At 42.4% G+C, this 21,890-nt stretch overlaps 1 protein-coding gene across 4 annotated transcripts in view; it reads left to right on the top strand.

Annotated features, from left to right (window-relative positions):
- SLC37A4 (solute carrier family 37 member 4) overlaps positions 1-20,367 on the top strand; it is a 93,825-nt gene extending 73,458 nt beyond the window's left edge. For 3 of the 4 annotated variants that reach the window (XM_068240864.1, XM_068240862.1, XM_068240863.1), the window contains exons 7-10: positions 11,420-11,533; positions 13,406-13,471; positions 15,832-15,970; positions 19,775-20,367. In XM_068240864.1, the coding sequence (XP_068096965.1) occupies positions 11,420-11,533; positions 13,406-13,471; positions 15,832-15,970; positions 19,775-19,941 (486 nt within the window). In that variant the 3' untranslated portion in view covers positions 19,942-20,367. The remainder of the gene's footprint in view (positions 1-11,419; positions 11,534-13,405; positions 13,472-15,831; positions 15,971-19,774) is intronic. The other variant, XM_068240865.1, reaches the window with a different exon arrangement.
- Positions 20,368-21,890: the final 1,523 nt, after the last annotated feature.

Genomic DNA, 21,890 nt, shown 5'->3' on the forward strand with positions numbered 1-21,890 from the left:
GCGTTATTTAAAAGGAAATACATATGGCAGCCTCCGCATTCCTCTCCCTTTAGGTGTCCTTTAAGCCAGTCATCCAGTGTGCAAGTAGCCATTTGGCAACAATTACCCTTCTTACACAGAAGACGTATCGTACCATAAGTGTTTTAGCATAACCTGTGACTGTGAGCTCTCCTGTATTGCCAACCAGGCAAACCTTTGGGCCAACGGTGACTGAGCTTTCATTATTCTTTCAGTCAGTGAAGTTCCAGGTTGTAGCAGGGAGGGAAAACGTAACTTATCACACCATTGTTTGGGTCCTACTGCAAGTAATCACAATTGGCATTCTATAATGCGGATGGTTAGTGGGGGAATTGTATTCAAAGGTCATTGAAAGTAGCGATATAGTGAACCGGTAAGACAGGAAAACCTGTTCTTATAAAAATAAATGTCCACTGTTTTAGCAACTCAAATTTTTATTGAAAATATCTACAACATACTGTATTACCTTACAGCATGTTTTTTTCAGGGTATCATATAAACCGTTAATAAAAGAAATACACAGAAACGAACCTTTATGACTATAAAAATATCTTTTTAAAGGGAACCTGAAGCAAGAAATATATATATATATATATTTATTTCCATGTAAACAATACCAATTGCTTGGCAGCCCTGCTGGTCTATTTGGCTGCAGTAGTGTCTGTCTGAATCACGCCAGAAACAAGCATACAGCTAATCAGTGGTTAAATACAGCTAATCTTGTCAGATCTGACATTAATTTCAGAAACATCTGCATATGCTTGTCCAGGGTTTATTGCTAAAAGTATGCAAAAGTAGGCACTCTAACTTAATTTGTCCTTTAACCTTATTGGCCTGATCAAAAAGTTTATTAGTGATGGTTTTGATCACTGTTAAACAGAATACCCAAGCAGCTCAGGGTGACACAAAAACACTAAGAAAGTATAGGGGACCGAAAAGCCCTCCTACTAAAAAAGCAATGCTTAGTGTGGTTTGCCTTCTTAAAACAGAATGTATTTGCGATAATTCAGATTTAAATGTGTGCATCGCGGTTAACCACAATGCACCACTGCTGAATATGCAAATTATCTCTTTATGCCCCTGAAGCCAGGCTTACATCCACAACTGCTAGTGTTTAGCAAGCCTATAGCTTATACATTTTACAGAGCCAGACTATAATCTTCAGGTGGAACCATGGTGACCCCCCAACGGTGAACTGGGAGGCTTATATTGCACAAGAGTTACCAACCCTTAAAGGGAACCTAAACTGAGAAGGATGTGGATTTTTCCTTTTTAAATAATACCAGTTGCCCGACTCTCCTGCTGACCGTGTCTCTAATACTTTCAGCCACAGCCCCTGAATAAGCATGCAGATCAGGTGCTCTGACTGAAGTCAGACTGGATTAGCTGCATGCTTGTTTCAGGTGTTTGATTCAGCCACTGCTACTGCCAAAGAGCTCAGGTGGATTGCTAGACGACTGGTGTTGTTTAAAAGGAAACCTCAATATCCTTCTCAGTTTAGGTTCCCTTTAAGCAGGTATATGAGCTCAGAAAGATCCCTAAAAAGTTTGAAAAAGTTTGGTCTAGGTGGATGGACCGGCACTGTATTTCCCTTGCTATACACCAGCGGTTCTAGATGTAAGCCTGGCTTCAGGGGCATGAAGAGATAATTTGTATATTCAGCTGTGGTGCGTTATGGGTAACCACAGTTACACACTTAAAGGGCTTCTGTGGATCATAAAAAAAACAAAAAACTGAAACTTACCTGGGTCTTCTATTGGCCCCCTGCAGCTGTCATGTCCCGCGCCGTCCTCCTACGACCCTCCGTTCCCCGCCACTGGCACTGGTCAATTATTCATCTAACTAGATGAATAGTGCTCGCTCCAAGGTTTTCTCGTACTGCACCTGCACAGTAAGCTCCCGGAGATGCGAGCGGGAGCGAGCACACGTGCGGCCACTTCCACGCAGCCGCATTTGTGTCATAGGTATAATTGGACCAGGACTGGCGGCGGGGAACGGAGGATTGTAGGAGGACGGCGCGGGACATGACAGCTGCAGGGGGCTTATAGAAGCCCCAGGTAAGTGTCAGTTTTTGTTTTTTTAACAATCCAACTCCTTTAAATGTGAATTTATGTTTTAAGAAGGCAAACCATCACTGTAAATTCAGCAAGATTGGGTTGATTCACTCTAATGCCTGCCTGGTACACACCATGCAATTTCCTGTCAGATCATTGGGTCGAATCGACAATTTCCGACAGGTCCAATCTGATTTTCAATTGTTTTTCTGATTGATTTTCCAATTACTCCTGTACAAAATCGATCAGAAAAATGATTGGAAATCAGATCGGACCTGTTGCAACCTATCAATTTCACTCGTCGCTATGATGGGAAATTGCATGGTGTGTATCAGGCATTAGGTCCAAGTACTAACACAAAGTGTATTTGGTAAACATTACCTTTCACAAAGCGGTACATGCTGTAATGATATTGTCAAACATTGCCCTAGAGAGTAAAGACGTAGAGTTTACACACGCTAGACAGGGCCACCTCTGCCGAGAACCTAGCCTACATACAGTGGCCCCTGACCTTTATCTTAGTGCCTGGGCCAGAGACTGATCTGGCTGCCTGTGTGTACGAGACTTGGGGCTGAGTTTTCAGCCAAGTACCTATTAGGGAAGGTTCGCACTTGTAGCATATGGACAATAGACACATAATTTTACTGCACATGACCCAAGTCTCTTTTGTAATGCTTGTAGTTTGGCACAATAGCTGAGGATTGTAAGTGAAAAACGTGTGCAGTGTGCGGAAAAATGCTGCATGCGTTAAGTCCCCCCCCCCCCCTCCCTTCCCCGCATTCAGAAAAAAGCATTAAATCTGAATGAGCTCATTGGGTAACGTGGGGTGTCATTAATTACCATGGGCTACTAGTTTTTACTCAAGGAGAAATGCACAGGAAATGCACAGGAAGTGCTCAAGTAAGAACACTGCCTTATGCAAGCCATCTCTAATACCAGATAATTTTCTCTTCCTTCTTGTTGTAATAACAGCTGAAGGAAAAAGGTTTTAGCTGGAACGTAACAAAAATGAAATTTATGAGTGTGTGTGTGGTTGAAAAGAATCTGCCTGGCAGAAATTATTTAGGTGTAGTTAGTATTGGTCCCAGCAAAGGTTTTATTGGACAGTAATAAAATATCACAATACAAAAGAAGGCAGAAATATCAATAAGAGTATGCGCACAAGGGGTTCCAGATATAACAGGTTATACATACAGTAAACAAATTCTGCCCAATTAGATGTTTTTGTCGAATCCGACTTCTATTTTAGTAAAAATATTCTATAGTGTATTGGTACCTTTAGACTACAATGGACATATGACTATGCTAAATGCGGGATATCGACCTGTTAATATATAATACTCATCTCACCTCCAAAATATAATCTCTAGAAGTAATACACTAAGGGAGCTCAGAGCAAGAAATATACAGTACCAAACTTTATTAACAATTGCATCAACATTATGCCTCAGAGACACACAGTTCATATGACTATGGCAGGATTCAGATTGTGAGCTCCTCTGATGGACGGTTAGTGACCAGACAATATACTATGTAAGATGTCAGCACTATATAAATACTAAATAATAATAATAATCTGCTGCAGTGACATGTATACTCAGGGATGTAAAAATATGAAGATCATTTTTCATCTTCTATTTATAATAACTTTTCCGAACACTGCAACTGAAAAAAATACCAAAAGTAGGTTAAGAAGTTCTGTCAAAATTATTCTGAGCATTTTCTTGCTGCCCCGTGGCTTGACCAGTTATCCTCCCACAGGATGCTTATATACGTCCCTGAAAACTGCACTTGAGCTCTCAGGGACGTAGATACTAGTCTCTACCTGTTTGCGAGCAAGCGCCAGTGCACAGATTGATTTGCTTAGGGAACTTATGTTCCTATTCACCAAAGTATTTAGGGCCTTAGCCCACTGACGCAGTTGTGTCTGCTTTTCGGTTACACATCAATGTTACAGATGCTAAAAAGCTGATAGAAGCGGACACAACTGCGTTAGTGGGCTTAGGCCCTAAATGTATAAATGTTCAAGCATAGTAAATGCAATGCAATCTATGCAATGCATAGTAAAATTAAAAAACAATTATTTCCTGCTGGTTGGAACGCAGAGATCCAGTGTTCCAAACAGACAGGGGACATCTAGAGGCCAAAATAATATTACAATAAAGAATATTGCACTATAATTTTCCTATAACAAGCTTATTAACTCCCTCTAACCCCTTCCTCCCATATAACACACATAAAAAAAAAAAAACGAAATGAAGAAGGCACTACATAATTTGTTACTATATGCCATGAGGGTGTTTTACCGTTATTTTTTTGCATATAACTGCTTGTAATTATGTAATTTTCTACGGCTTGTAGAAAACCAAAATACACCTTTTATTTTCAAATAACATATTGTCGTCATACATTGTACTAGGGCAGTGTTCCTCAAACCTGCCCTCGTGAGCCCCAATGGTGCACGTTTTGCAGGCAACCGCACCTATGTCTCAGCTACATGGAATCCACCTAGCTGAGACACTACTACGCCTATTCATAGGTGAGGTTGCCTGCAAAATATGCATCGTTGGGCGGGTCACGAGAACAGATTTGAGAAACACTGTACTAGGGACATGCTTTTAACTGTGTAATAACTGGGACAAATGAGCAAATAAAATTGGTTGGTTTTATCTACAGGAGCACATTTTGTTTTTAAAACTATAATGGCTGAAATCTGAGAAATAATATTTTGTAAAAACGTTTTCAATTTTTTTTCTTCTTAATCCCTTTGAAATGCATATAAAAGTAAATAATTCTTTGCATAAAGTACCAACCTCAGAAAGCCTAGTTGGTAACAAATAAAAAAATGTATAGCTAATTTAGATGTGATAAGTAGCGATAAAGTTATTGGTGAACTAGTAGAAGCGGTGCTGAAAAGTAATAATTGCTCTGGATTTTAATGGAAAAAACCCTTATGAAAATTACTTTTCAACACTTCACTGACAAGTTTTAGCGTATCATCTAGGAGAAAAAGTGAATTGGATCAGGTCCATATTATTGACAAATTCAATAATCAGTGCATCCATTTTATCTGACTGCTTTGTGGAGTCCACAAGGATTTTTTTTTACCTTTTGAAAAAAGTATTTTGTTGTATCACCATCCTAAGGATCACGTAGGGGGGGGGGGGCCTGACCGGAAGCGGATGGAGTAGGACGTGCTGGAGAGGAGCTCCCGCTCAACAATCCTATAATCACGATTTTTAATAGAAATTCGCTAAATCAACAGCTCAGTTGTGGGCCTGCATTGCACTCCCCATCCACTGGGTCCTCGGTAGACACCAGCCATGACAGCTAGACGTGGCTCAGAAGCGGTGGCTAAGCTACGCAAGTATCGCCATGAACAAGATGGCGACGCAACCTCGGAAGATGAAGAGCTGCAGCCCTCCCTAAAACAGATTATGGAAAGGGGTAGCTTCTTGTCAGATGGCCCTGTCCACCATAACCACACGGCTGGAGGAAGTGAAAACAGACGTCTCCTTGCTGAGAGCTGACATGCAAACGCTCCGCAACAGAGTGTCGGAGACGGAAGAGCGCATCAGCCACGTGGAAAACCAGCTGCCGCCATTACAGCGTGATTCCTCACTAGCTAAGCAAGACATCAAGGTTCTCCGAGAACGACAGGAGGACATTGAAAACAGAAACCGCCGCTCCAACGTTAGGATTGTCGGCCTGCCGGAGAAAGTGGAAGGCACAACCCCGGAAGAATTCACGGAGATGTTAGTGGAGCTGTTCGGTAGGCCCGTGTTCTCCTCCGCTTTTATTATTGAAAGGGCACACAGGGTGTCCCCCAAGATTCCCAAACCGGGCCAGGCTCCCAGAACTTTTATCTTTAAGTTGCTGAATTACCGGGACCGCGATACCGTACTCAGGGCAGCACGTCCAAAAGGAGAAGTTACGTATGAAAACGCGAGGCTATCCTTCTATCCGGATTTCTCGATTGATTTGCAAAAGCAAAGAGCCCAATTCTACAACGTCAAGAAGCGGCTCCGTGACCAGGGGCTTGAATATTCAATGCTATACCCTACTAAACTGCATGTGATAGCGGACGGCCCCACTTCTTTACCACACCCGAAGGCGCGCAGACATGGCTGGATGCTAGGCCGAAGGTTGCTCCATCGCCGGCTGCTCTATCACCGCAAAGGGAAGACAATGAGACATGAACTGTAAGTACTGTACACACATTTGAAACGCTTTATGCCTCCTAAAAGGTGTTTACTGAGCCCCACTTGGCTATCCCCCCTCACCCCAAACGAACTAAAATATCAGTGCGGTAAAATTACAGAACTGCCTTTTACTCCGCCTGAAACATGCTGAGGACAAAGTACACTACTACATTACTGCCCATACATAAGTGTTTACTTACCTTCACCAGCAATGCACTGGACTGACAGTCAACGATAATGTTCATCCGCCTTTTCAGTCTGGAACTCTGCAAATGACCACTTCTTGCCAGCACTACCTACAACGTACCCTATAGCAATAATCACCTGCAGAGGACACATTAACTTATTAAGTGGTGCTGCTGGTCCATATTGCCTAACTCTCAACACCCTAAGTCATGGCTTGTAGAGTCGGCCGTCAACCCTGAGTAGAAACTGGCCGGTGAAGGAAGAAATGTGCACAGTGGTTTATATTGCTAAAAGTGTATATATACTGTTCATCCATTTATTTATTTTTTTCTTTTCTTTTGGGTGATGATGGGGTATGCTATATACGTGTGTACGCATATGCTTGTTATAAGTTGAGCGGGAGGCTCCAGTTGAGGTGTTCCTGCAGTAGTTGGTAAGCTTTTCCCCCCCAGGCAGACTGTAATACCTTGTCTCTAAGGTATAGGTCTGCTCTACAGGTTTACAAAACTTGTTCAGGGTTATAAGGACCTGTTGATATTTTTCTCAGGTCAGGGAGGGATGGGTGTTCAAGGGTTTCTTTTTCTTCTCTTGGTTTTTTCAGTTTTTTTTTCTTTTCTTTCTCTGTTATTACTATTACCACAGTCAATATGCAAGGTCTCAGTGTTGCTATTAAAACTCCTTATGCTGCATACTCGAAGGTATAGATACATCACGGCATACCTATGACTACTCTTAGATGTATCAGCTGGAACGTACGTGGCATAAATGACTCCTTAAAGAGGCAAATGCTATTAAACTATTTAAACAGGCACAAACCAGACGTGGTGGCTCTCCAAGAGACGCACCTTACGGGTGATAAAGTGCAGGCACTTAAACGTAACTGGATTGGCTGGATGTTCCATTCCACATACTCACAGTACTCCAGAGGTGTCTCCCTATTGATTAGAAAATCCCTCACTTTTCAACTGCTAAATATTCGTATTGACCCCATGGGCAGATGCCTATTTTTGCATTGCAATATAAGTGGCACCCCCCTATTAATTTTAAATATATACATACCCCCTCCCTATTGCTCGACAGTACTTAAAGAAGGCATTGCATTTGGTGCTAGGTACCCCTGCCATCATGCAATATGGATGGGAGACTTTAACGCCGTATGTAATCCAGCTGTTGATAGATTCCCACCCAGGACGGATAAACCCACTCCATTCCATAATCTCATTAATGAAATACAACTAACAGACTCCTGGCGTCACTTTAACCCAAATATAAAAGCATACACCTGCTTCTCCGCGACCTTCGACACCAGATCCCGTATAGATCACTTTCTCGTTACCCCTGCCACACTTGCAAGTGTGTCGCGAGTTGAGATGCTACCACGTCTGGCTTCAGACCACACTCCAATTCAGTTGGAACTAGTGTGGGGCCAAAAACCTCCTTTCCAATTCTGGAAACTAAACCCATTTTGGCTTGAACTTATAAACAAGCATGAAGAGATAGCTGCCCACATTGAAGACTATATATTCAGGCATAGAGACGCAGAAAACCCAGACATGGTCTGGTATGCCTTTAAGGCATTCCTTCGGGGAGAATTGATAGCAGCTATCTCTTCATGCAAAGGAGACTCTAGACGTAAAGAGCTTGATTTACTTCAATGTCTTTCGCAAGCGCAAGATCACTACTTTGATGATCCTACTCCTAAAAATAAAGAAATCTGGTGTAGGCTGCAGAGACAGCATAAAAGCCACATTGAAGAAATAACCAAAAGCAAGCTTTTCTTCAGCAAACAGGCATTCTAAGAGCAGGGGGAGAGAACGGGCACCTTACTAGCTAAGATATCCAAAACTTACAACTCCCCCCCAGTCATTACACACATTGCCGACCCACAAGGCCAGACTGTAACAGGTTGCCAAGAAATTAATCAGGTTTTCTCTGCCTATTATTCAGCTCTTTACACCTCCCACACTATTGCTACCCAGTCGGACTCAGAAATATACCTGGCAGAAACAAATCTACCAAAACTATCCCCTGACCAGCGGGAGGCTTTAGATGCGCCTCTAACACTAGACGAAATGTACACTGCAATTGCCAGCTTCCCAAAGAAAAAGGCACCAAGCCTAGACGGCCTGCCAATTGAAATATATAAACAATACGATGAAAATATAGCACCGCTACTCCTCCAAACTTTTAATGATGCCTTTGAGAAGGGCTCCCTTCCACGTTCCATGCGTGAGGCCTTGATAATTGTACTCCCCAAGCCCGGCAAGGACCCCCTGTTTTGCTACTCCTATCGCCCTATTTCTCTCCTCCCCTCAGATATCAAAATACTGGCTAAACTTTTAGCAATTAGGCTAAATACAGTAATTCTGTCACTTATACATGAGGACCAGACAGGCTTTATGCCGGGCAAAAACAGGGCAATGAACATACGCCGCCTCTTTAGACAAGACAAGACAAATAACATTTATATTGCGCTTTTCTCCTTGCGGACTCAAAGCCACCAACCTACAGGCTGACCACTCCAATGCTGGGTCCAGGGTAGTGGCCTCACTAGACATGGCCAAAGCATTTGACACTGTAGAATGGCCCTACTTGATGGCGGTCCTTGCCAGGTTTGGCTTTGGAGACAATTTCATAAGATGGGTAAAGTTACTATACACTCTCCCAACCGCTAGAATATGCACTAACAGCTGGATATCCCAGCCCTTCTCGCTGGGATGCGGTACTAGACAGGGGTGCCCGCTCTCTCCTCTGCTATATGCCCTTGCTGTGGAACCACTTGCTTGTCGCATAAGGGCTCATCCTCAGATACACGGTTTCCGCACTTGTAATACTGAGGAGAAAATAGGCCTGTACGCGGATGATACTATTCTCTACTTGGCTGATCCTGCTTCATCTCTGCAGAATGCACTTGACACCATTGAAGAAGCTGGATACTACTCAGGGCTAAAGTTAAATAAGAGCAAATCAGTTCTGATGTATGTGGATCAACCCTCTCAACCCATTCAGCTGCAGGTAGTCCAATCATTCAAATATCTAGGGGTAAAGATACATCTATCCCCCCAACAATATATGCAAGCAGAAATACTTCCACTTAGTCCAAACCAAATGCAAAACCTGGTCCAGGCTGTATCTCACGGTGGTGGGAAGAGTCAATTTAATTAAAATGATTCTTCTGCCCAAACTATTATATGTTCTCCACCAGTCACCCATCTATATGCCACTATCTATCTTTAAGCGCATTAGATCCCTATTCATTGCTTTTATTTGGAACAATGGGCGAGCTAGACTTAAACATGCCCTGCTTATTAACCCAAATGTTCTTGGGGGCTTAGCACTCCCGTCCATGCAATATTATTACTTCTCAGCCCAACTACAACAAATATCTGCATGGTTTTCTATGGAGAGACTTTATAACCCGGAAGCCCTGGGATACAGCATGGACCCATGGCAATCAAATGTAGCAAAGGAATTAATATGTCAAGCTATCCCCATGGGTAAATCTACGAATACTATACTCGCTCAAGCCCAATTGGTATGGAAAAGGGCCTATTCTCTATATAAAAATGGAGCACTTGATCCACACACACCACTATGGAGCAATAAGACACTGGCAGAATTTATAACCATCCCAGACACACTTTTCTGGCAACGCTCAGGTGTGATTTTTTTAAAGCATATACTGCACCAGGGTAAATTAAAACCCTTTGATATGCTCGCAGCACAATTTCCAAAACTATCCTCTCAGTATTTTCGCTACATACAGCTATCCCATGCCTTCCGCAGACAATTTACTCAGGCCCCTGTTGCAACAATGGCACACCCGGTACTTACACTGATCCAAAGCGGACCCAAAAAACATCTAATAGGCGATATATATAAAGAACTAATCAGCTCTAAAGCTGTGGATCGCACGAAAACATCCAAAAATAACTGGGTAGAGGCAGGATTAGATATAGACGATGATGATTGGGAAGATGCCCTAAGCAACGTGCGTAAAGTCTCAGTATGCATCAAAGAGCGGCCCACTCAACTGTACATATTGCACCAAGCTTATCTAACGCCTACTAGAGTGGCCAAGTACAACTCTGAAGCCAGTGCAAATTGTCCTAAGTGCAATATCACCAATCCCACCTTTTATCACCTTATGTGGGAGTGCCCACCATTAGTGGCTTTCTGGCTGCAGGTGATCAACTTTTTACATGATAAAATGGGCTGCCCAGTTTCCCTTGACCCTAAAATGTGCCTACTAGGCCTGCAAATAGACGAGGACGCTTAACCCTGTACAAAAACATTTATTAATGAGACATTGTTTGCAGCAAGACAGGAAATTGCTTTGAAATGGCTATCCATAGAACCACCTTCACTCTCTGGCTGGAAGAGACGCTTAGACAATACACTTGCATTTAAAAAGCTAGTCTATTTACATAGAAAACGAGTACAGCAATTCTCCCTAATATGGGATAGGTGGAAAGATAGAATTTGAACTAAGCTAAAGTCTAGGTGACTACCCACACCTACAGCTACTTTGCCTCAGGGAAACATACAGTATGTGCTACGGTGGTTATTTTATTTATCCTTAACTGTACCGAATAACACCCTACATGATATACCACTGGGCACTGTGTTATCAACGTTCATGTGTCTATGTCCGTTCCTATTAGCTGTAATATACATTCTACATTGTACATGTCCCTTTTCTCTTATGCTGTGTAGAAAAATCGACTTTGTATGCAATGCTGAAATAATACATGTTTATATATTGTGACCTTTGAAAATATGCCAATAAACGTGTTTTTTGGTTTAAAAAAAAAAAAAGGATCACGTAGGGTTTCTCGTGATGTAAGATTGTTTTTCTTTAATACTGTATGTGTTGAAGAAGATGGCCATATGTCCATCACCCAAATGATGTGACTACTTATTACATGACAATTATTCACGAATATACTTTTTTTATAGGTTGGTTTTAAGACCCATGGAAATCCACGCCATAATTTACTTCTCGCTATGATGGCCGGAATAGTGGGCTCCATGTTTCTCTTCCGTATTACAGTCACCCCTGGATCACCCAAGGTAAAGCTGAGTATAAAACAGTTGTTGGATGTGCAAAGTGTAATCTGACCATAGACTGCATGAACAAGCTGCTTGGTTAATCTATGCAGCTTGTTCTGTTCTCTGGAAAGGATCTGAGGACTTCCTGCTGCAGGGGCATACAGTGAGGATCTTACAAATAGCAGATTGCTAATCTCCTAGGGCCAAGGTTGGTCCCAGAGGACTGAAAAGGCTCTTACATACAATTGCTGCTGAAAGCATAGTTCACATTTGAAGCATGAATCGCGATCGCAATCACAAATTTGTGGCTCAAAAAAGAGTTTTTACCGTGATTTGCGATTGGCATTCCCGTTCAATAGGACGAGAATCAAAATGCAATCGCCCCCAAAGCCCTTAGTCTGGTTGTAGCCAATACGTAGCTTTTAGTGATATTTCATTGTCAAGTGGATTATCAGTGCCTATCATTCCCCTATAGCAGGGGTCTCAAACTCAATTTATCTGGGGGGCCGCAGAAGGCAAAGTCAGGATGAGGCTGGGCTGCATAAGTAATTTCACAATCGCGGCGCATCGCCGCCTCTGCCTGCCCCTCTCATTCTTCCTTCACAGAGAGGGGCGGGGAGAGGCGGCGATTGACGTCAGGAGGGGCAGAGCTGAAGCTGAAAGCTCTGCCTCTTCCAGGAAATGCCGGCGGATTGCCCCCCGGGCGATTTGGGGGCTCTGCAGCCCTCGTTTAGCGGCGGGGATGCGGCGGATTACTTGGGAGCACTGAAGCGAACTATAAGGAAGCTTTTGCCGGCGAGGGCCACAAAATATTGTTTTGAGGGCCGCAAATGGCCCGCGGGCCGCGAGTTTGAGACCCCTGCCCTATAGTGTCTTCATATACAGTAGCATCTCCGTTATCTGGAACCTATGGGGATTGGTAAATGCTAGATAAATGTACTTTCTGGTTGCTTAAGTTTATATTAAAACGAGGTCTAACTAATGCTGTACTCGTACCATAAACAAAAACTAAAGAGTTTTTGAAAGGAAACACAAGTGGAATGTTATGCAATGGCCAAGTCAATCACCTGACCTGAATCCAATTGAGCATGCATTTCACTTGCTGAAGACAAAACTGAAGGGAAAATGCCCCGAGAACAAGCAGGAACTGAAGACAGTTGCAGTAGAGGCCTGGCAGAGCATCACCAGGGATGAAACCCAGCGTCTGGTGATGTCTATGCGTTCCAGACATCAGGCTCTAATTGACTGCAAAGGATTTGCAACTAAGTATTAAAAAGTGAAAGTTTGGTTCATGATTATTATTCTGTCCCATAACAAGAGGGAGGCACATATGCAAACTGATGTAATTCCTACACCGTTCACCTGATTTGGATGTAAATACCCTCAAACTAAAGCTGACAGTCTGCAGTTAAACCACACCATGTTCGTTTTATTTCAAATCCATTGTGGTTGTGTATAGAGCCAAAAATGTTAGAATTGTGTCAATGTCCCAATATTTATGGACCTGACTGTATATATTTTTTGCTCTGTGACTTAGTGAGAACAGAGTAAGCCATTTGTACGCAGATTCCAGGTCATGGCAGAATAACATCCATTGCGGGAAAGGACACATACGGATGGGTGCCTGAGGTTGGGGCAGGTTGAGCTCCTTACATTACTAGTAGGATAGCATAAAAACACTGTATGGGGCCAGAAGGCATTAAAATGATTTGCAATAATGACTAGTGCATACATTTAATTAACGCTTTGTGGAGTTTGTTGTTGAACATGATATTTCACTTTGTAACACATTATTCCCACCAGGTTGGTCAGGAATGCTTTTCTTTGTATGAGTCAGACTTTATTAGTAAACTCTCTGTTTCTTCCATCTTTCTTTGCTGTCTGATCTTTCAGGTTGATGGGATCTTATCTCTCGCTCTCGAGCCTCTCGCTGAGATGTCCGGTCTGAATGAACAAGAGGTCTCTATATTTCACCCCTTTCATCTTCATTTCTACTATGATTTTCTACACTTTATTTCACTATTATTAGGCAGCACTATAATTCTTAGGCATAGGTATGGGTGCCTTTTGGAAACCTGTTTTGTGCATTAAATAAAATTGGCCTGCTTTTTAAAAACTACAGCACAAATCAGGGCTGGAAGCCAGAAGAAACATCCAGCTTCCTACCCAGATAATATGAATACCATCATAGACCCTCTGTAGCAGGGATGTTAAACTCCAGGTGCATATGAAAGAAGAGTGTCAAGGAAATTTGGATGCAGGGTGAAGCTGCTAGTAGAATGTCAGCAATACGGCGATATTCTACTATCAGGCGCTGCATAATACCGGTTCCGATCCTCCACCTAGCCTTTTTCTCACACTAACTTTCCCTCTATCTATTCCTAACACTAACTTACTGTTATCTAAGCCTAGCACTAACCCCCCCCCCCCCCCTTACCTATTTAACACAAAATATATTGCTATCTAGGCCTTAGGCTCAACACACACCATACAATCTTGGTTGTTCAATCTTACCACTTTCATGTAGTATAAGAGCTTATCCAATCAATCATTCAAGTTATTTTCAATGTGTTAGCCCTTATACTACATAGATTTGGTAGATCTGTACAACCAAGATTGTATGGTGTGTGTTGAGCTTAACACTAACCTACCCCTAACATTAATCTACACCTACACACACACACACTCAGTGACGCACCCTACCGCCACAGCAATCTCTGCTACTTCGGCGCCCAATTTGTCCACTGGTTGCTTGATAGAGCCATAAATGCCAAAGTTTCTGAGTGCGCCCAAATTTCCAACACCGGAACTCCAGTGCTCAAGGGCTATTTTTAGCAAAGCTCAAATTAATTGATGGTGCTGAATCAGGAAAGTTGCGGTTCACCACGTAGACGACATTGCTCCATTTCTAAGTTCATCTTTAACACTGCCATGGCTATGGGCCTCGAGGGCTGAAGTTTGACATCCCTGCTCTATATGCTCATCAGTAAGTGATCTGTCATGTGTCTGTGTCTAAGCATATTTCTACACAATTTTGGAAATATTAGAAGAGAGGAAACTTTGTTTCTGCTGCACAGTTGCTTTGGTATGAATCAATAGCTTACACCTCCTGACTGCTCAGAAAGATGAGTAACAATGCATGTTTATTTTATTTTAATTTTATTTTTTGGGGGGTTTTGCCAGAGAAGATTGACGTAGGATATCTGTAGAAGAGCAACCAAAATTCTGGTAGATGTCTGCTGCATGTTAACATGAAAGTGCTGCAGAGTCATTCAGCCCAGTGGCTCATATTCACAAAAGTTCAGTAAAGTGAGTGCACAGAAATGTTACCTTTACCTCCACTATCAGAATAGCACAAGTTGCACAATTAGCACAAACCAATGCGACCTAGGTGGCACAAGCCACTATTCAAGTAGCATATGTGCAGTTGTGCACATTACCCTAGCAGCACTCACGTTACCTAAGTCGTTAATTGCACAACACACACTGTATTCATCAGTGTAAGTAATGGTAAAATAACCAAACTTGTGAAAACTGCGCAATGTTTGTTAAGCATGCCATTTACTTTTTAGTATTTACAGACAACCCAACAAGTGCATTACACTGAAAATATAACTAGTGGGCAATCAAGTAAACTCATGTTAATCAAGTTTAACTGCAGTTAGACAACATGACTGGCCATTATCAGAAAGTACCCACATAAGTGAGCCACCTAGAAGGATTTAGGAGCAGCTTACGTCATCAGAACAGGTTGGTTTGGTGCCTTTTTGATGCATCTTCAGGACATACCTGGTGTCTCAGTTAGTGTTGGCATCCAAATTTGGGATCCACATGGTTCAGAACCTAACTAGCCGCATTCAGCACCGGACAGCAGGACTGGGTGCATTCCATTTAGTGCTGATACTTTCACCTTGGAATCAGGAAGTATCAGAGCTAAATGGAACACATGCCATCCTGCGGTCTGGTGCTGATCGAGGTTGTTTGAATACGAGACCACATGGTTCAGAACCTGAACACCAACACTCAGCCTTCTCCATGCATGCAAATTACCCACTTATTAGTAAAACATGCATCAGCTCTGGCTGGAGGGGGCAGAGGATGACTACTCACATGACTACTCAGTCTTCGAAAGAGTTCACTAAGAGTATGCCCATTAAGGTAAGTACAAGTATATAATATGGGCTTCAGAGGGTGTGAGAGAGGTTGGTCCTGAATTCAACTTTTATCTCTGAATTGGAATTTAAGGATTCAGATCGGAGCATGAACTGTACTAAGAGACATTTACCTTCTTAGATACCAAAATCCATTTTGTTTTTCAGGTGTGGATATTGATCCTTGGAGCCATCTTTGGCTTTTGTTCCTATGGACCCATTGCACTGTTTGGAGTTATCGCTAATGAAAGCGCTCCATCCAATTTCTGTGGCACTTCTCATGCAATTGTGGCCCTTTCTGCAAATAGTAAGTTTGATGATGGATGATCCATGCATTGATTTTACTGGACTGTAGTAACTTCATATCTGCTGTTATATATTACCATTACATGAATATAGTTTCATTACATAGAAAGCAGTAGAGTGTTGCACTGTGTTAGCCATCAGTAAAAGCAAGGAGTTTTGAATCAGGATGATACTATTTATTGGCTAACTTAGAGATGAATAAACAGTGAGCTTTCATCTTATAAAGCTGTCACTTTTATAATTATGATACAAGAGGCACCTAAGTTAGATCGGTAAAGACAGCACATGAAAATGTGGCCTTATCTCCAAGTGAAGTGAATAAGTCACAAGATGCAAACATGCTTTTAATAAGAACATTTTTTTTGCTGGACGTCCAGCTTCTGCAGGTTTTAAAGGACACCCAAGGTGAAAATAAACTAATGAAATAAACAATTATATCTATCCTCCTTCTGAGAAAAATGACTTTAAGATATTCCACAGTTTTATTTTATATTTAAATCTACTTTTTAAAGTTTTTACTGTTTTATTGTTTTTGCTCAATGACACATTCATTGAAGTATGCCAGAGCTAAAATCTATGAACTGTTTACCCTTTTATCTCTTTCCTTCTCCCAGAAGCCATTTTCTGCTAGGATAGTGTTTCATAGTTGTAATTTCTTATCAGTGAGGGTTACACTGTAGTCTGACCCAGTCCTGAAAGGAACTGACACTTACATACTTGATGTTAACTTTTTCAGGCAGAGAAAGAAAAAAAGGAACACAGCATAGTCATTTGTGTGCTAGGCACTGTACATACACATGTCTATCTCATCATGTCACCTCGGGTATCCTTTAACCTCCTTGGCGGTCTGATTCTTTCCAGATTTTAGGGTCTAAAAGCGGTGCAATTTTTTTCCACTCTTTCAGACCCTAAAACCTGAAAAAAATCATTCTGGCAGGGAGATCTGCAGCAAAAAAAAAAAGTACCTTCCTGGGCTCCTGTGCTGCAGTTTTCTCTTTGCCCACAAGATGGCGCTAATATACATATAAACGAACTTCTCTATATTTCTCTAATATAGAGAAGTTCGTTTTCAATATTAGCCCCGCCCCCATGACGTCACGCTGCCACCACCGCTCTGCTGCTGCCACCACGGCTGCGCTGCTCCAACTGGCTGCCGGGTCCCCGGAAGAATAGCGGGGACATGGGGGATCCTGGCGGCCAGGGAAAGACCCCACACTGCCGGGGAGAGAGGCTGGAGTCCCGCTGCGCAGCGAGATCGCGCGCGGGACTCCAAAACTACAGGTAAAGCTCTGCAATGCCTACCCCGACCTGAGCTCGGGATCACCGCTAATAGCTTCTTTTTTCTACCCCGAGCTCAGGTCGGGAAAACCGGCAAGGAGGTTAAGTATCAGCTATGGCACAACTACAAACCATGGGGTTCTTATGGCATTTCCCCCCCCCACCACAACATATCATAACTTTACCGCCACACACAGCATGGGTAGCTGTATAACCCCCAACACCGTATCAACAACTGTGGCTAGTATAAACCCCCTTCCATAAATGGTGTGGTCAGCATAGCAACCCTACTGCCAACCTGCCCATACAAGTGTGGCCAGCACAGCATCCCTACCCCCTACCTTTTGTGAGGCAAGTCCACAATCCCTTTTCCCATACTGCAAAACCCTGCAGCTTTACCTGCTCCCAATGCTGAACAGTGCATTCTCTCCTGCAGCCACCAATGTGTGGTACAGTACCATACCGCCGATTGGTTGGGCACCCAGTGCATGTCACATGACATGCATTGGGAGCCATAGGAGCACAGGTATACTGCAGCAAGTCATGTGGCTGAGATGAGGAGGGATGACTGCCTGGCACAGGGGGCAGGAAAGGCTCCAGTGCGCCACTTTAACTATTGTTGGGGGGTGGTGAAGGCGCTCTTTGGCTGCTGGTGTTGGGGGGCTATTGATACACTGCTGAGTATGAACAGTCTGCATAAGTTTGAAAATGTGTGTGTTGCAGTAATAGTACACAGATTAAAAAAAACCCCTGATAAGCTGTGTTTGAAGCTTAAGGTGCGTACACACATGCGACTATAGTCGTTTGTAACGATCGTTCCCCGATCTTTACCAACGACGATCGTTACAAAAACCGAACCACCGACTATTAAGGCAAACGACGAACGAGCCAAATCGCTACAAAAGAAAGTTCTGTCTCGGCAGATTTTAACCAACGACGATCGTTTGCAAAAGTAGTACATCGTTGGAAACGGTCGTTCGTACTAGGCTTGACATGCGCATTTCACTATTTCTCCGTGAAACTTCTAATTTTTATGCGCAGGCGCAATAGTTGCTTTACGTGATGCAACGTTCGTTCTAACGATCAGATCGTTACACACCTTTGAAAACTATCTTTACTTAGGTTGTTCTTTCATCAATTAAAAGTTCGTTCGTCATTCTCAACGAACGATCGTTGTCGCATGTGTGTACGTAGCATTAGAGTAGTAATAATCAATGTGGCAGTCACTGGGACTATTTAGACAGGTTATATGAAAAACAAAACAACTCATGCAGGTGTTCTCTAATGTTCGACCAGCAAACATAAGTCAGTTGAAACTTGATTGGGAGTTCTGAGCAGTTGCGCTAGTTTTGTTTTATGTTCATAAATAACCAGTTTTTCTGCAGCTCCACTCCAACCAGCCTGATCTCGCCATGCATTACATCATTAATCTCATCTGCCCTCAACTGGAATGCACATCAATCTGTAAAGCCTGGATGACAGCATGTGGGCGTTATAAATACTTTATGGGAACAGGTTCTGTATTTATAATATACCTGTAATTAAAAAAAAAAAGTGATAGTGTTACATCATTCCTATTTAGGATTAGGACTATAGATACAATTGTTTATCACAGTTTATTTTCACTTTAGATTTGCTTTAATAATTAACTACTTTTAAATAGGGTTTGTTAAATCGTATCTGTTACCTGTATAAAATGAATAAATAAATCAGTATCAGTAGGGGGAAGTTTCTGGATGGTCCAGAGGCTTCTCTGATCCCCCACGACCCCACCGCTGCTGGCTGGGACAGTTATCTTCTCGGCTGTGCTCCCCTCCTTTTATGAGCACGGCTTCACCGTGTAGGCACCAATAGGTTTGTACCTGCGCAGTAGCAGCTCAATGATACTGCACAGGCAGTGTGGCGGCAGTGGTACACGGATTCGAGTGTTGTCACAAGCAATCTTTAACTTTAGGGTTTTGGGAGTCCCAGTACAGCGAAGGAGGGATGTAGGAAGACTGGGGACGCATCTGGATTGAGGTATCTAACTTATTTGTTCAGGTTACAGGTACGCTTTAACAAACTATTTTTAAAGTAGTTAATCATTAAAGCAAACCGAAAGTAAAAATCATTTGAGAAACAATTGTATCTATAGTCATAATCCTAACTAGCAGTGTCCTTGAATCGCCATTCAAGCAAACATGGGAAGAACATACAGTCCATACAAATCCCAACACTGAAGGCAAGAGTTGCTATTTTTTGGGCGTTTAAAAAATAAAAAATCCTTCAACAATACACAATGGCTACCCCAGCAATGCCTAGCATTGTCTTAAAATCAACAGATCAGACATGTCACCTGCTTGGGTATTGCAGCTTTGTGCCTGTACCCATTTCAGACATCAGCTGCTCACTCTCTATCACTAGTTAGGGTAGGTGAGCAATGGTAGAGGGGCAATACAAATAAGGAAATGTTTGCTACATGTATTTAAGTATATTTTATTATTGTATGATTTGGCACTTGAAGCATTTCTTTCCTCTTTCCTTGCAGTTGGAGGTTTCCTAGCAGGATTGCCTTTCAGCACTATTGCAAAACATTACAGCTGGGATACAGCATTCTGGGCAGCAGAGATGGCCTGCTTAGCCATCACAATCATCTTTTTTCTTCTAAGAAACATCCAGACTAAGATGGGACGTTTGCCCAAAAAGTCAGACTGAAACGAAAGTCAAGGACCCTTCCCTAATTCCACCGATAAGGATCAAAATCAGTAGGGAATGGCTCCCATCATCGCTTCTCAGCGCCTGGCTCTGCAATGTCCTGACTGGATGCCATTAGCAAGTGATATCATTCTGTGACCATACTCACAAGTGTCTACACTGCACTACAAGCAGGAGAGAATGGAAAGCTGTACTTGTGATTGCTATGAAGGTCGAGCACACTGTACCACCAGTCACATGGAACATTCACACATTTCATGGAAACATAGAACTGGATTGCTGCATTACATGGAAGAAATGTAACTGCACCTTAACTGTGATCTCAATAAGAACTCTGCATCTACCGTCTGTAATATATACCTCTGTGAATAATATTAAATTAACAATTTCATACATATAAAATGCAATAAAATTCTTTATAATTGGTTTAATGTTTGTTATTATGTTGTCTAGTTTTAGGCATTTCTGTTTCCATTGTCATGCAGGGTAGCTTATGCAGAACCAACAGGGATTTGTGAATTGAGCCTAAACCATCTTTTTATGCTCTCTGGTAAAATACTGCGAAGTACAGCATCAATTTTTTTCCAGTAGACGAAAGTGAGGGGATCAATGAGGCTGATGCTGGATACACACCATGCGTTTCCGCGTTCGATGCGTCCATCGATACGCGTCGATTCGATTATTTCCGACATGTCCGATTCGCGGTTCGATGGATCGTTAGGTCGATTTGCCATACTTTACATGGCATTCGACCTAAAAATCAAAATGCGCTCGGAAATGCTCGAATCGACGCGTATCGACGGACGCGTGCGACGCGGAAACTCATGGTGTGTATCCAGCATGACATGTATTTTTTAAACAATGCACATTGCCTGGCTGTGCTGCAGATCCTGTGTCTCGCATGCTTGTTCATGGTCTATGGCTAAAAGCATTAAAGACAAGACACAGAACATTAATATTGCTCTTTTCACCTGGCAGACTCAAAGCGCCCAGAGCTTCAGCTACTAGGGTGCACTCTATAGCCAGTAGCAGTGTTAGGGAGTCTTGCCCAAGGTCTCCTCACTGAATAAGTGCTGGCTTACTGAACAAGAAGAGCTGAGATTCAAACCCTGGTCTGCAGATCAGCTGTTTCTGCCAAAATTTGCTGCATGCTTGTTATAGGTGTGTGATGCAGACCCTACTGACCAGAAAGATGAGCAGGACTGCCAGGCAAATGGTATTGTTTAAAGGGGACCTTAACTGAGGGATATGGAGGCTGCCATATGTATTTACTTTTAAACAGAAGGTAAGTGTCGGTCATCACACCAAACACTTGTCCACTCCAGTAAACTGGTAGCAAGGCCCTTTAAGATAAAACTACAAACCTCCAAACCACCCTCTTTATGGCTTATGTAAATGGAATATTTTTCTTTAAAACACTCTTTGAAATAGGTCCAGTGCTATACAAATTATACTTTAATCTGCAGATGGTAAGCTGGCAAGCATCCATGTCCAACCTACCCTCTGCAGACAAGTCCAAAGTCTGCCCATTAGTACTTTCAGTTCACAAATTTCAGATTATCGTTTGCTGATGTAGCAGCACATGGTGTTTCTATATTCATTACTGGGAGCTGTAACAAAACATGAAAAAGTTATATAGTAGCATATGGTTGTCCAGTGCCCATGTAGTGATGGTCATGTCTAGGAGAAGCATGTGATTTATTTAATCAGCTGATAAGATTTGCAAAGCTCTGATTTGCTGAAATTACATCTTGCTTTAGCACATAATCAGAGACTTGCATTATCCCAGAACCAAACTGATCACATGCTTCTCCATGCGTTCACAACCACTAACACACATGCCTCTCAGCAACTTGCAGTCTAGATTCAAACTGGGGTGTTTCACAATGACGTGACAAAGCCAAAAACATTTGATGGGGTATCATTTTCAAACAGCCAGCCATAGATAT

This window comes from Hyperolius riggenbachi, chromosome 6, assembly GCF_040937935.1.
Source record: "Hyperolius riggenbachi isolate aHypRig1 chromosome 6, aHypRig1.pri, whole genome shotgun sequence".
NCBI lineage: Eukaryota > Metazoa > Chordata > Amphibia > Anura > Hyperoliidae > Hyperolius > Hyperolius riggenbachi.